Source organism: Lolium perenne, chromosome 3 (genome assembly GCF_019359855.2).
Source record: "Lolium perenne isolate Kyuss_39 chromosome 3, Kyuss_2.0, whole genome shotgun sequence".
Lineage (NCBI taxonomy): Eukaryota > Viridiplantae > Streptophyta > Magnoliopsida > Poales > Poaceae > Lolium > Lolium perenne.
The window spans coordinates 329,622,709-329,639,501 of NC_067246.2; the positions used below are offsets into that span (position 1 = coordinate 329,622,709).

At 39.5% G+C, this 16,793-nt stretch overlaps 1 protein-coding gene across 1 annotated transcript; it reads right to left on the minus strand.

Annotated features, from left to right (window-relative positions):
• Positions 1–14,057: 14,057 nt before the first annotated feature.
• On the minus strand, positions 14,058–16,219 carry LOC127340427 (uncharacterized). The gene is made up of 4 exons (XM_051366178.1): positions 15,663–16,219; positions 15,259–15,536; positions 14,529–15,061; positions 14,058–14,369 (listed from the first exon to the last, which is right to left on the minus strand). Exons 1-4 carry the CDS (start codon positions 16,217–16,219, stop codon positions 14,058–14,060), a joined length of 1,680 nt encoding a protein of 559 aa, XP_051222138.1.
• Between the last annotated feature and the right edge of the window lie 574 nt (positions 16,220–16,793).

Genomic DNA, 16,793 nt, shown 5'->3' on the forward strand with positions numbered 1-16,793 from the left:
TGTATCAACTCTGGGCGATGCCTGAGATGTTATAAACTATGTACTCGTGACTATTTTTAATAAAAAGTTGTGTGCATGAAAGCTGGGGTTTTATTTCCCATTTCGAAAAAAGGAGCGCATGCAGCTACCAGCTAGCTACTAGCTAATAATCCATAAACTTGCTTCTGTTCGTGCTCATTCTCTCGCGGCCTCTACGATCAGGTAGCGTACTACTGTGATTTGTTGGCTTGTTCGCTTCTTGCCTATGTATAAGTTAACACTGGAACCACCGTTGCTCAATTGTTTGTACGGTTAGGCGTGCTAGTATGCTACATAGTAGGAGGTAGCAGGTTCTATTACTTCAGGCATTGTTTTTTTTTTTTCTTTTCTTTCTTTTTAAGTCCTTTTTCTATTCCATGCTATGCCTATGATACATCATGCTTGATTATTTATTTTTATTAGCATTAATAAAACTCGGAGAAGTTGCATGCATGAATCACGCCATAACTACTTTTGAAACAAATTTCCATTTCAAGTCTTAAATATATTAGAAAATTTGTACTACAATATCTTGACTTCCCATATTTAAATCGAACAATTAATTACATTGATCTTGATTTATAGATATTAAGGTAAATTTTATATAGCGATATTTTATTCCTCTCACGGGGATAGTTCTTATAATGGGCTTATCTATATAAATACTTGTTGGGATAGCTTTTACATGCTATCTCTACCGTATACTCCATGTATTCGGAATAGCAGATTCACCTTATTATAAACTTTTAAAAATAACATTCTTACGGTACTGTTTTTGCAGATGGAGAAGGCGGCACACTCCGAGGGCAGCTACCCCGAAACTGGCACGGGGCTCAAGCGCTGGTTCCACCCTTCACGGCGTGTCGAAACCATCGTGTCCCTAGTTGTCATCATCATTGTGGGGATCGCATTTGTGGTTAGGTGCTGCTGGTTCTACCGGGAGACGCGTCGTTGAAGGGCGGCGAACCTCCACGCAAACCGCATCAGACGGCATCAGCAGCTGTTGCCGTGTGATTAGTCACATAGATTTGAGGATGGATTTTCTTATTGTTTCCGTCAGCTGGATCAGTCTTACTTCTTTATGATGATTCTGTAAGCTTTAGAGCCAACCTGATGGTTTTATGTCTACAAAAATGCCAGTATTTGCGTGTTCTGATTCTGAATGAAATTTTATTCATGATCTCTTCCGTTTATTTCATCCATGGTCTGACAAGAACTGATAAGTCTGCACTGGTCCATATTCCTAGTCAGATATGAGTTTCTTTTCTTTATCAAAAAGATTTGTCGCATTGCTGAAAACACATTGGTCACCGTATTTCCCGTTCGCATTCTTGCACGAACTCTGCGGCCTGGACCTGCTTTGATCTTCCATCCCAAATTGCTTCTACACCTTTATCATCGGTTTATCTACTTATGATTCATCCTGGAAAAATACTTAGTTTCTTAGCAAATTCGTGATAAAATTCGATTTGTTCTCCTTGCCGTTTCTTAGGAAACCTCAAGCACTGGTTGCAAGTATTCGATGCTTTTGCCTCAATGGATGTGGTATCGTTGATGCAGATTGCAATTATGTTCGCCCATACGTCGGAGGCGTTCCAGACAGGTGTTGGTCTTCCTCGCCGACGTTGGAGGCTTGCGGGGCACCGGCCCACGGCCACCTGCCAGGGTTCCAGCAGAAGGGTAGGTCCTAGGGCGCCGCCAGCGGACGATCATTACAGACCTCCGACGGACACTACACTACTGTACAGTCTATATTTAGGGGCATTTGGAAGTGACCCAATAGGTAGCCAAAGTGCCCCTAATTACTTTTAGGGGCACTATGAAAAGTGCCCCGGATGCTTATGTCACTAATTGAAATAGGGGCACTCTGAATGAAATGCCCCAAATAAATTTAGGAGCAGTTTGAATTTTGTCTCTAAAGGTTTTTAGGGGCAGTTTGAATTTTGCCTCTAAAGGTTTTTAGGGGCAGTTTGAATTTTACCTCTAAAAGTTTTTAGGGGCACTTTGAGATTTGCCTCTAAAAGTTTTTAGGGGCACTTTTAGATTTGCCTCAAAAGGATTTCAGAGGAAATTCGAAATTTACACCTAAAGGTTTTTAGGGGCACTTAGTGTTTTGCCTCTAAAGGTTTTCAGGGGCACATTGAGATTTGCCTCTAAATGTCTTTAGAGGCAGTTTGAGATGTGCCTCTAAATGTCTTTACAAGCTAGTAAATAAAATGCCTCCAAAACTACAAGCAGTTACATAATATGCATGACAGTGGTCATATTACAGTACTAATAACATTATAGTATTGGTTACAACAATATCCTTCATCATATAAGATTTGGTCAAAGTCAGGTTATAAGACAATCACAGTGATCACATTACAGTACTAACATGCATAGATGCATAAGACAATCACACTGGCTACATTACACTACAAATGCATAACTTTGCAGTAACTTTAGAGGCAGTAATTTTAGATGCATAACTTTGTAGTATTGACAGTAACTATGCAGTAATTTGATGACAGTAACTAAGCAGTAACTTTCTGACTTTCACCCTTGCTCTTCTTAGCAGTAGATGCAATTGATTTCAACTTTTTCTCAAGTGTACACGCAATCTTGGCAGATGTTCTATCGATTGTTGGATCAGTTACCTACAAGGAACTAATTTTGAATGTGTCAAACAACAAATGTTGGAATAAATAAGATTGAGCAATTAAGATGTAACTAATTACAATAACACAAATAATTTCAGTAACGGAGGAATAAATGATCAAGTACTGGGAAAATAAGATCTCCGCCAGGTTGACCTGCAAACTAAAGCAACTAGATCAGGTTGTTGCATGCTCTATTTGTCTGGGAAACATGTCCATATGTGGAAACAATAAGGTACAATAAAGAAGCATGCATGAACAAAAACTTACTCGGCAGCAAAACATATATCTTCAAAAAGTGATACAAAAGCCATTCTGGAAAACTAGAAATCGAGTTGAATGTGGTTTCAAGTGATGCTTTAGTTGGCAAGAGAACAGATAATTGCACTACCATATACAAATAATTGTATTAAATCAAGTTGAACAAAAAATAATCAAGAAACATATATAAGTCTCATATTTTCTTAAAAAGTCAAGCCATGTACAATGGGGAGGCTGGGAGGGAATGTGGAATGAGCTGCCGTGTGGGCATTTTTTATGGCGGAAACGTTTGCCACAGGTGGCAATCGACACAAGCTGCGGTGGAAAAAGGTAAGCGGCATCTTATAACAATCTGTCATGTCATGCATATTTGTTCATGTGGGGAGTCTGTTTGATTAATGTATGATCTTCACTCTCCAAAAAAATTTAATGTATGCTCTTACTCTCTTACGTCCACTTCCATATATGTTGTGAACATGTCATAAGTGTAAAATTCACTGCCATATGTAAAATTCAAGTATCATTTGTTCATTAACTAAGTTTCCAATTAATATTAACGTGGAGTAACTACTCCCCTGTTTCAATGAATAAGTCTCATATTTTCTTAAAAAGTCAAGCCATGTAAAGTCTGATAATTCTTTTAGAAAAATCTATCAACAAATATGATATTCTATCGATTTCATATGAATATATATCAACAAGTTGTATGTATATTTTAACCAAGGACATCCTGTAAAATGTGAAATAGTTGTATGTATATTTTAACCAAACACATCTCTGTGGTGCACATGCTTTGACACTCCAGTTTAACATGTCTACAGAGGCTCACTAATAATAATGATATTGTATAGTTGCTACTGTGCATAGTTTAGTTAAATTGCATATTTTACCTTGCTAATCCTCCATGTTTCTTTTATAAGTTTGACATTTATTATCTGTCCGTCTAGCCCATTTTTCTACAAATAAAAACATAAAAACAAGGTGAACAAGAAAGAATCAAAGGTGACCTACATTTCTTCTTGTCCAGGTCATGCAATGTACCTCAGTGTCTTCCATTTGAACCATTCTGCCTTTTGGTATTAGCAGGGCAGTTGTTTTTTTGAAGACCACGTTCACCAAAACTTTGACAAACTCCTCATTTTCAATTTCTTGAACGGTTCCCAATGCCACCATCTGTAAGCTGTTTGGCGAAGTCAACCCCACTTCGATGCCAGTTTTTATTTTATTTGCCTACATCATGCAGAATGCAATGCAAATATTAATCAACAATATCATTTTCCATATTAGCTAACATACTAATTAGTGGCTACAGTCAAATTATAGTGTACTTTTTTGTGATGATGGTTCAATTCAAAGCAACCCAACAAGCGTACAACAAACCAAGGTGTGGTAAAATTGCTAACAGACTAACCTTCAGTGTATTCCTTGCTCTAAACCAATCATTCTGTTCATCAGTGCATCGTTTTCTAGTATGCCAATCACCTTCCTTGTCAGCAATGTTCTCTTCTAGCTTTTCCTCTTTTACCTTGACTAACAGTGTGTTGTCTGTTAGCAGATTATTGTAAGAGTATTTTGGCTTCTACACTACACTAACTGAATTAATGAGCACATCATCACTAAGTTCTTCTAGCTTATCATCAATAAATTCTTCTAGCTTCCTCTTCTTCTGTCTCTTACTTATTGTTCTTGTTGGTGTTGCAGCTGTTGTTGCTTGTCTTTCTACATTACCATGTGATCTTTCTTTTACTTGTTCTTGGTGATTTCATTTCTTGACTGCCTTGTTCTGAGATAGCTGTTACTGCTTTCGATTTCGACGGCAACCTAAGACCAAGCAAAATATGCTTCCTTCAATGCTGATGCTGTGCCTTGGTTTGTTGTCAACTTTTTTGTTCTTGTCTTGGTTGATGTCTGGCTGCTGAGTGTTCTTGCATCTGCTGTTGTCCCTTGGGTGGTGGTGTTGATGCTGATATCCTGGGTGTTGATGTTGCTGCTTCTAACCCACTGAGTGATGTTGTTGATCCCTTGGCTGATCCACATGCATCTGGTAACTTGTGTGCCGTTTCTCTTGATCCCTTGGGTGCTGCTTTTGATCCATTTAGTGGTGTTGATCCCTTGGATGCTCCAGTTGCTTTTGGTACCTTTCGTGCTATTGCTGTTGAAGCCTTGAGGCCTATTGTTGATTCGTTGGCTGCTCTAGCTGCTTCTGGTATTGTCGGTACTGATGATGCTTCTGACCCATTGATAGTTGTTGTTGATCCCTTGGCTGATCCAGCTGCTTTTGGTACCTTGGCTGCTGCTGTTGTTGCTTTTGATACCTGGACTGTTGCTGGTGCTATTTTTTGGGCACATGCTGCTGCTAATCCCTGGACTGTTGCTGGTGCTGTTTTTTCGGCATATGTCGCTGCTTTTCCTGGTTCCTTGAAAGGTGATTTGAATGGAGCTTATGTTGACTTGAATGTTGTTGCTGTTGGTACCTTGAATGTATTATGACTTGATGATGGTGCACTTGTTATGCCAGATGCTATTGATGCTGATGATGATATTCTTCTGCCTGGTGCACTGGAAGCTTCCTTTGTTTGCTCTTGATCAGGTGGTGCTTGCTTATGCATCGACAGTTCAACTAGTGTTGACGCTGCTAATTCTTCTGCTACAGCTTCTCCTCGTTCCTGGTTTCCATGCATTTCATCTGTATGTCCATCTCGTTGACGTGCCATCAGGTAATTTACCTTCTCTTCCAATTGTTGACTCCTTTCCATGAGTGTTTCCACATAGCCTCTGAGCTCAATGTTCTCCTCCTTAGAATCCCTTAATGCTTCTACAGCTTCATCCAGTACCTTTGATGCTTTCCCTCCTACCAGTAGTCCAAATCCATGTCTTCTAGAATTCCTAGGTTGTGTGAATAATTCAGAGTAGAGGTCACCATCCGTGTGCTACTCGCCAACTGTAACACCCCAAATTTCAAAACAAAGAGAAAATGAATTTCCTTTTTCAAAAAAATGAGAACCAACAAAAACTTTTCTTAAATAGAGTGCTATGCTTAATGCTCATACCTATTACTTGTGTTTTTGCCATGATGAGTGTTATTATGCTTATGTGATAAACCCTAAAACCCTAAAGTGATCAAGTGAAGATCACAAACCAAATAAAATCAAAGAGAAAGAAATCAAATAAGAAAAACCCTAACCTCCTCAAACATCCTTTGGATTTATTTTGAGAAACCAAAATAGAAGAAAAATACATATGTGGGCCTATAGCCCTAATATGGAGGTTTTGAACTCTACTTTTCTTACTTTGCTAAAATGGTGGTGAACCCTTGCAAAACTTACTAAAACCTAAACCTCATCCCTCTTGTCATCAATCTTTGAAAAATAAAATAAAAAGAAAAGATCTTATTTAAGAAAAAGGCATATGCAAGCCTATGGATACTTGTTGAAAATGATGAGCTTTGCCTTGCCTACCTTGAGTAGATGAACTGAAATACCTCAACACACTCAACAAAGCACTTACCAACCAATTCAAGTGTGAAACAAAATAAAATCAAACATATGCATAGAGGCATATGTGCCTATGGCTATTTTTGTAAAACTTTACCCTAGGCCTTTCTACTTTATTTAGAGGACTGGAAAACCTTCATAAACCTTATCTAGTACTTCTCAAACCCAATCCAAAGTGAAACAAAAGATTTTAAAAAGAAAGTAATAATGCCATAGAGGCATATGAGAGCAAAATATCAAATTTGTGAAATTAAGGATCTTGACCCTAAGACTTGTAGTGAATGGTTGGATCACTCCTATATACCATTTCAGCACTCAACAACATCAATTGGGTCAAGCCTAGTCAAATTAAAAATCAAATGCCACATATGCATAGAGGCATATGTGACACATAGCCATTTTCACCAATTCTTGTCCTATGCACTTCTACTTTGACCAAATGGTGTGAAACCATCTCTAAACCTAATCTAACCCTAAATTGACCCTCAACCTTGCCCAAGTGAAGCAAGGGGAGCACATTACAAAAATAAGAAGAATTCACATGTCACCTCTCATGTATTATGGCCAATTTTACAAATCTTTGAGCAAGACCATTTGCAATGGGTTCAATGGTTTGAAAATGTTTCTAAACTAATAAGAATCACATTAGAGTCAAGAAAAGTCAAATCAAATGGAGAGAAATCAAATAGTGAGATAATTCCATTTTCACTCACATACACATAGGGCCAAATTATCAAATCTTGACCTAGCCACCTCCACTGCCTCAAAATAGTTTGAACCTTTCACCTAACTCAATCTAACACCAAATAAACCTCACTCTTGTCAAAATGAAGCAAAGAAAAATAAAAGAATAAAAGTTAGAAATTCACAAAACCCTCACATATGGCTTATGCCATTTTTATAAATTTTGACCCTAGACCAATTTGGTCTTTACCATTAGTTGAATAATGTTACTAAACACTTATTATAACTTTTGGAATCAAGGAAACACAGTTCAAATCAAATTCAAACTCAAATTGGCTCACATACAATAATGGTCAAATCTGCCATTTATATTCTGGTCACTACTTTGAGACTCTCTATTTCAAGTTTTTCAAACTAAACTTTCCCAATTCTTTGCATGTCATCCAAGAGCACATCAAGATGAACAACTTTGGTAAAGACCACCATGCCAAATTCATCTTGGATCAAAAGCCATGCTCATGCAAAGTTGAGACTTTTTACTATGATCAACAATCTCACTTTGTCACTTTTTGCTATTCTTTGATTTTTAAAATTCCACCACCACACATAGTTGTCTCTGGTCATTTGCAACTCAACCAAACCCACTACTTGCAAATTTTGAATCCATTTGAACTCAACCAAATTTGGCAAGAATTTGCAAATTCCAAATATGCATTAACTCCAACACTATTCTAAATAGTGCTCTACCCCCAACCCTAATGCCCTGACTCCTCTACCCTGTCCCCTTGTCCCCTCTCTTCCTCACAGCAGCACAGAAACCCTAAGGGAAGCCCTAGGGAGACCAAGACATGGCCATGCCGGCCATGTTCTTCTCCCTCTCCTCTCCTTCCTCTCCCAACCTAGCCCTGGTGCCATAGCTCACCATCTTGCCTCCCTACAGCACATAGCATCTCTAGCTGTCGAGGAGGAAGCCCACAGCCACCAAGGATCGCGCGCCCAGAACGGCATCGGCATGCCAGGGACGTCGCACGCGTGCACGCCGTGGACATGCCCTGGCCACGAGGCGCCTCGCCAGCACAACCTCGCCATGGACCCTCTAGCTACCAGTTGAGCTTCGCCGTTGCCACAACAACCCACCAGACATGCTCCCTTGTCCTCACGCCGCCTGTCGCCGCCGACACCATCGCCATTTTCCCGCGCCCGTGCCGCCAGAGCATCGACCTCGCTCGCGCTCAACTGGCCGTCCCCCACCTCGCCATCACGCGCGCTAGCTCCACCTAGCCATCGCCTACCCGACGCGCATCATAGCCTGCCCCTTCGCTCCCTGGAACGACCTTGTCGCCGTCGACCTTCCGCCGCACCCACAGCACCCCTCCATCCGCTATAAATAGAGAAGCCCTGAGCCTCGATTCTTCACAACATCTGCTCCCCTCTCATCCTTACCCCTTCTCCACCCACCAATTTTACACGGCCTCGCCGGAGAAGCTTCAATCGCCAGCTCGTTCCCGCCGGAGCCCGCAGATCATCTGCATCGCCTGGAGCCGCCCCGAGCCTCGCCGCTGTACCAGGGGCCTCTACACCATCTACAACATCGCCTCGACCCTCTCCCTCGATCACCGGCGGCCTAGGACGCTCCCCGACCCCCTATCTCCGCTGCCAGTACACCCTCCTCTCGCTGGAGAAGAAGAAGCACCACAGTCGTCCGATCGCGTTCTGATCCGACGGTCGTCAGCGCCCCGTACCGATTCGGTAAGTCTCACCCGCTGACGAGTGGGGCCTGCTGTCAGCTGGCCCGCAGCGTTAGCTGGGCTGGCCCAACTCTTCTTTGCCACATTTCAAATAGTTTCGGCCCAGTTTCTTTCCCGCCAGCCCGCCTAGTCAATTTGATTTAAACTCAATTCAAACAATTTTCAATACTGAACCCCACTTTGAAATTCAATACAATCTGTTTGGCTTGGCCAATTTTAACAAATTTTATATTGATAGAAAGCTATGAAAAAGATGTACAATATGCCACTGGTCCGATCTCAAAATTATTTGTAGAATTAATCTGACAAAAAGAACAAGTTAGGGACTTTTGCACATTCAAATAATTCTTAAAAATCAACCACTTTGAATTTTGAAGTGAATCCAATTGCAATAGTTCACATTTAATAAACTCTAATTTACTATGTAAAAATATGAGATGGGTTCTGTACATGATCATGGCTTAGATTAATTAAAGGACTATATGGCTATTCTAGTTAGTTGATATTGTCCAAAACTATTAGGTAAATTCTATGAAGTGTTCACTTCATTTAAATCTTGTCCCAAATACTTTCATATGAAGTATTGACCCATGGTCCAATACTCTCAAAAGAAATGCTTGGTGAATTTAAATCATAATAGGCATTATTAAATGGTATGAGGTATTCTACCTCATTTAAATCAATTCCTGCAATGATGATGATGAATGGTTGACTTATGTCAACATGATTTCATGTATAATTGTTTGAGGAAATTAAATCTTAAGAAGATTCAATGAGAGGAAATTATTTCTCAAAAACTATATGGAAACTATCATTTACATATGTAAGGAAAGAAGTTATCCTCCAACCCTAAGTAAGAAACCCTAGATTGATTCTAAGTAGCAATGTTAAGTAATGATGCTAGATTATTTGGAGTGAGCCATTAAGGCTAATTTAGGTTACTTGATTGTTGTTTGGTGATTGTATCCTCGTATTCGTTTATAGACGCTAGTACCAGAGAATACCAGGAAGAAGAGGACTTCTACCAAGAGGTAGAACAAGAAAACTTTGATCACATCACCAACCAAGGCAAGCTATTATCAATGCAAGCTAGACTATTGCAGGTTATAATGTTGCAAGCAAACACCAATGCAAGATAATACTCTTGCAAAGTGCAAAGCACTATGAGCAAGGCATTACCCTATTTACTTTATGCTTATGATCCTATTTCCCAGTTTTACCTTACAGGCTTTATTTACTTTTGTTTTATCAAAGTACTTTTTGATTTATGATTCACTTGGTTTAGTTATAGAGTAGTACAAGATCATCACACTTAGCCTAGCAAGCTCCAAGATACTTAGCACCCCGCATAACTAGATGCTAGTGCTCAATATTAAAAGTGACTACTCCATTTGGGAACTTGTGAATTGAAATGACTTTGAAAACCTTGGAATGATGAGTCATTCTATTGAGAGATTTTGAAGGTGAATATGACTGGTGAATGACTTGGTGAATTTTACAAAAACACTGATGGTTGGGTTCGGATGCGATACCATTCCAATTTTATAAGTACCCCAACAATACCTGAATCTGGGTAAGGCTTAGCTGGAAATTTATGTGTCTTAGTATGGGTTCCCTCTAAAACAAGCGTCATCGGGGTTATACCGGAGGCGGCCTCTACAATAAAAAGGAATGATGTGAAATGACGTGAAATGAGGTGAATGTCCGGCCCAAGCCCTGTGCAGTTCCCAGGCTGACTTTCTGTCTTCACTGGGAGGCCAAGCTCATGGGGAGAGATGCCTATACTAGAATATGTAAATGAAAGGTTAGGATTGGTAGTTCGCGTACTGCGTACGATAAATCAGGGCCAGTTACCCCTGACGAGCTATTGCAATTGTTGTGGCACAAGTGTACAACCTCTGCAGAGTTAAACCTATTCGAATAGCCGTGTCCGCGGTTATGGACAGTTGGGAAGGCCATACTGTTCCGTCATCAGAACTTTTCTAAAACTATGAATGGTGAATGGTGAATTATGAATTTGAACTTGAATGGTGACTTATGAATTTGAACTTGAATGGTGACTTATGAATTTGAACTTGAAAGGTGACATTGACTTTGAATCACAACGGAGTTGTGGGAATGACACTAATGTTTCCACTTGAGTTAGTTAGCACATGAAGAGTTGTTTACTCAAATGTTTGTGAACTAAAATTGGCTTTATGCAAAATAAACTAGAGCTTAGCACCCCTTACTAGAATTGTTAGCACTTACATTGGTATTAGTTTGCGAGTACTTTAAAGTACTCACGGCTTTGTCCCTGGCTATTCAAATGGCCAGGCTATGAAGAGGAGCAGAACTATCAAGAGGACGACCAGCAGGACGCCTACGACAACTAGGGAACCTTCTGACGTCAGACGTTGGCCTGTGGACTAGAGAGTCCCTTCTATTTACGCTTCCGCTATGAAACTATGAACTTTGTGTATGTTGATCAATAGATCAACTATTGGCGTAATATTGGATCATGTGATCTCTATTTGTAAGACGACTATGGTATGTAATGAATGATGACTTGTGATATTCAACTGTTATGTCTCGCAACAACAATATTCCTGGGATTGCGATGTATGGCATAACAGGCATCTGGACTTAAAAATCCGGGTGTTGACACCAACTAGTGCAGGGTTTTGTTGGAAACGTTCATTTATCAAAGCCTGCATTCAAATTTAAGCAACACATTCATTAGATGGTAGATGCTATTAATTTGTGAGTTGCATTTGCATGAATTTCAGGGACTATGACTTACAATATTGGTAGCACATAAATCATTCATTGCACTCCATCTTTTTTTGTATGAACAATTCAGAAAAGTTATGTCCTAGAAACTGTTCTTCCCTGCCTTAGTTTCTACAGGAGTGGAAGTGCATATGTTAGTGTATCATATTTAAAATGTTTCTGCAAAACTTATCATTGCAGAACCATGCCTTCAAATGTACCTCCTGATCGTATACAACAGCAAAACTACGTGTTCCAGCTGTATGCAGACAGTTAGGTTGATTTAATCTGGTGGTTCTGTTCTTAGATGCCAGTACCTGCATAAAGTCCTTATCTATATCTCTTATAAAGCAAAACCCCACTAGAGGGTCATTTAAGTTGTCTATCTCAACATGCAACCTATCCACATCATCCATTCTATTAGCCATCCAATTGTCCATGTCATCCCCCACTAACATTCTAATACTCTAGATGCAAGGCACATCATCTATTTTCTAAGCCATCCAATTATCCCACATCATCAACTTTTAGCCGACAACTACATAACCATTTCAAGTTAGTTTTTTAGTTAGCCTCTTGACTATTTCCGCAATTGAATCCTGCATGTTCCTACAAATAACATCATATTTCAATTAACTTATATCCATTTGTTTTTTTACAAAATAGAGTTATCGGAAAAATTCCTGCTGCAACGCGCGGGGTATCCTTCTAGTTAACTAAACAAGCACACCACATCTTTACTCTGACTAAAAAGTGCCTGAAGGAGAAAGTCAAAGTACTCAAAACTAGCACATAAGATGGGTTACTGACCATTGAACTACTTTTCCTCCAGTACTTGCACAGTGCTCTCCACTGTCCTCCATGAATTCTTTGCCCACAACCATTTGCATGATTCTGGTTAACCGACAATTCCGCATTCCAGAAAGTGTTTTTCAGATAGCACTTAAAGGCTCTCCACTTGTTGCATGCTGATTTAATCACCCATTCCTTGTGTGCTTCAGTTATGTTGAAGAAAGCCTATCAAAAGGAAATGTTTATGAGATACTGATACATTCTCCATTTGTGAGGACATTAGCAGTAATCAGTGTAAAACCTAACTATTACCTTTACAGTTGTCCATAACTTTTATTTTTCTGCAGTTGGAACCTTTCTCCAACGCACATGACCCATTGACACGTATTTTCCTTTGACCAAATATTGTATGAAGTTTGTTAATTGTGAAGTATTCACTCCACATGGCTGTCCAAGATTGTTGAATTCAACAATCACTTTGTTATGCGGACCATGCCTATGCCAAACCTTCTTCATATCAGTTGGCCCTCTTCTTCTTTTCAGCATGACTGGAAATTAAAACAGTACAACGAGTAAGAACCTACGATAGTTCTAGCACATGGAATCCAGCAAGCCAGTGCCTACAACAGTTCTAGCACATGGAATCCAGCGAACTCACGACAATACCTTGTTGTGGTTCAAGCTGTCCTCTTTCTTCAGGTTGCTCGATTTCCTCCTCCTCTTCTTCCTCCTCTTCTTGTTCCTCCTCTTCTTCATTGTCATCTTGTACATTATCTACTGCTTCATCTTCGGTATCGTCACTGTCATTTTGTTTTTCCCCTTCTGAATCATATATCCTTGCAGACAGCAATTTGAATAGTTTTCCAATTCAGTAATTACAAACTACAAATTGAATGAGTTTTCCATATCTAAAATGATGCATGAATGAGAACTTACTTCTAGCATATCGTAGTAAACTCCCTTTTCCCTAGCTTCCTTCATAACAGCTATTCTTTCCATTTCATTGGAGATGAGTTCAGATGGATGTACATCTCTTGTAGGCAGATTTAATTTCTTTAGTTTGAGGTTGAGCATGCTCATCCTCCTTTCTTGACTTTCCAACATTTTTGTTCCTGTATGAATAATAAATGGCATTGTCAACGTATATAAAAAATTTCCTTGTTGACAAAAAATGCTGCAAAAACACTCACATTTTTCAACATCCACACCATCCATATCAAAAAGTTCTCTAATTGTTGGAGTGATTACAGCATTCCATTCAACATCGACTAGATCTTGCACATAGTAAACCTGTATTGCTTGGCTTGCAAGAATAAACGGTTCGCTATGTTCGTCTTGTGCATTGTTGGTATGGTTGAAATTGACCTCAGTTATTCCGAAACCATCCAAGTCCCTAATTAACTCCGTTACTTTTTACCCAATCACATTTGAATAACACTACGTGGCCTCCATTTGAGTAATTTTACTCAACTATTTGAGTAATCCTACCATGATTTAACTCAATTATTTGAATGGACTCACTGCACATATTTTTCAATTTTTGGATAGTTCACAAGCAATGAAATCCAACTGATTTGCAGCAAAAGCTAATAATGGCCTGCCGATGATCCTCAAATAAGGTTTTCCAACACAATTAGGGTCATTACTATCATAATGTCTACTAGGTATATTCAACTTTGTAGCGCATAGCCATTAAGATATATTGAGCAGAATGTTAGGAATTCATCAAACTGATAATTTTCTGCCAATGACCCTTCTGGGTAAGTCATGTTCTGTACAAAGTCCTTCAGTGTTCCTACGAACCTCTCAGTAGACCACATGTCTCTGAATTGAACAGGTCCATCAATTCGTACTTCACTTGCTAGGTGGATAGTTACATGCACCATCATGTCAAAAAATGATGGAGGAAATATCATCTCTAATTTACACAAGATTTGTGCAATCTCAGCTTCCCAGTGCTCCATTTCATCAACATCTATCACCTTACCATAAAGTACTTAGAAGTACTTGCAAAAACGTATCAGCGGCATAGCCACACTCCTAGGCAGCGATCTACATAGTGCCAACGGCATGAGATCCTGCATTATGATGTGGCAATCGTGGCTCTTGAGGCCAGTTAACCTTTTGTCTTCCAAGTTTACCTTGTGGTACAAGTTTGATGCATATCCATCTGGAAATCTTGCATACTTGATGATAGTGCAAAATATATTCTTGGCCTGAGGAAGCAACTGGTAACTTGCCCTAGGTAAGATAGGTTTTGGTGCCGTCATATCAGCATGATGGGTAGTTCTTATATTCATATCTTCTAGATCCAACCTAGCATTCAAGTTGTCCTTGGATCTTTGATCAACATCCAAAATAGTATTCATTATGTTTTCAAAAACATTTTTCTGTACGTGCATGATGTCTAGGTTATATCTTACAAGTAGTGTCTGCCAATATTCCAACTGGAAGAAGACACTTCTTCTTTTGAAAGTTCCCTCCACACTGTGAATATAAATTTCCTCATTTTCCTGTAATTCCGCAACAGTCCTCTTTTTTCTCCTAGGTGGCTTGGGTTTTTGTAACTTGCCATTATCAGTATGCAGAGTTGCAGTCATTTCAGATATTTCTTGACCTGTAATCTTAACTGGGGGATCTCTGAATTCATCTTTTCCATTGAAAGATGCACCATCTGTTCGGTACGGGTGACCATCAACCAAAAATCTTCTATGACCCAGGAAAACTGTGTTCTTGCAATGCTTCAACCACCTACTGCATGTGTTTGTGAGACAGTGTGCGCAGACAACCAAGCTCTCACCACTTATGAGCCTCTGCCTAGCCAATCAATAATAGTCCATAGCAAAGCAGCACGTAGCAAGAATTCCTCACCAGTAATTGCATCATGTGTCCAGATTTCAGGTTTCCACAATTCTTGAAGATCATCTATGGCCAGCTGCATGTAAACATCCATTTCCTTCCCTGGACCCTTCCTCCCAGGAACAATAACACTTAGGATGAAATTAGATTGTTTCGTGCATACCCAAGGACGAAGGTTAAGTGGAATCCGAATAACTGTCCAGATGTTGTATGATATGCTCATGTTTTCAAATGGATTGAACCCATCGGTGGTTAATGCAAACCTAATATTTCTTGGGTCTTCACTGAACCTGCAATGCGTAAAATCAAAGTGTTTGCATGCTGGAGAGTCTGCTGGATGCCTCAATTTTGCATCCTTAGTTCTGCCTTTACCGTGCCAAGTCATATATGGTGCTGTTTTAGAGCACATGAAAAACCTTCTGACCCTTGGTTTCAGTTTGAAGTGCCTGGTAACTTTCTGAGGAACCTTGTACATCCTTTTCCCACCAACTCCTGCGTTCTCACTCTTCCATCTGCTTGTGTTACATATTGGACATAGTGTGTCGTCCTTGTGTGCTCCTCTGAACATGATGCAGTCATTCTTGCATGCATGAATACTTTCATAACCAATGCCGATGTCTTTTATGTACCTCTTTGATGCATGAATTTTTGAAATTCCTGATAGTGCATGAGATTGTGGAAGAGCTTCCTTAAATAATAACAATATCTCATCATAGCATCCATTGGGCACTTTCCATGTATTCTTTATGTTCAACAACCTAACTATGAACTGTAGTTTTGAAAAACTTGTGCAGCCTACATACAAATCCTGACTACCATCTTCCACTAGCTTTTTGTAGGCTACAACATCAACAATAACATCATTAGTGTTATTGTCCTCTTCATCTTCATCATCTGCACTATATCCATCTTCCTGGTTGCCTAAAACCCCAGTGTCATACATTCCAAAATTGTTCAACAATATCTGGTCCATCTCATCACTATCAGCTAATTCTTTAGGTTGAATTTGACTTTCAGTTCTACCTACATCTTCAGGCTAGGGAGATAAATGTGGCACAAGAGGTTCTACACTATCTTCTCCATGAAAAACCCAAGTATGGTATTCATGCCTGAACCCATTGCATATCAAATGCTCACTGACAATGCTATGGGTTTTCCAAAACCTATTTGCACAACGGGCGCAAGGTCACAAAATTCTATCTTGTATTCCAGCATTTTCAGCTGCATATAGCAGGAAATTGGTAACACCAATACCATATGTTGAACTAGACCTTGGTTTTTTCATCCAACTTTTATCCATTTTAACTAGTAATAATTGTCAGCAATAGAAATTAGGCAAACATAAGTTCAAGGAGTGCCTGCATGTAAAGTATTTTTCATACATATTAGTGACTGCAGTCAAATTGTAGTGGACATTTGTGAGGTGGGTTCAATTCAAAGCAAACCAACAATTTAATTTATAGTGTACTTTTTTGTGAGGTGGGTTCAATTCAAAGCAAACCAACAATTCAAAGCAAGCCAATAATTCAAGCAAGCAATTGTACAGA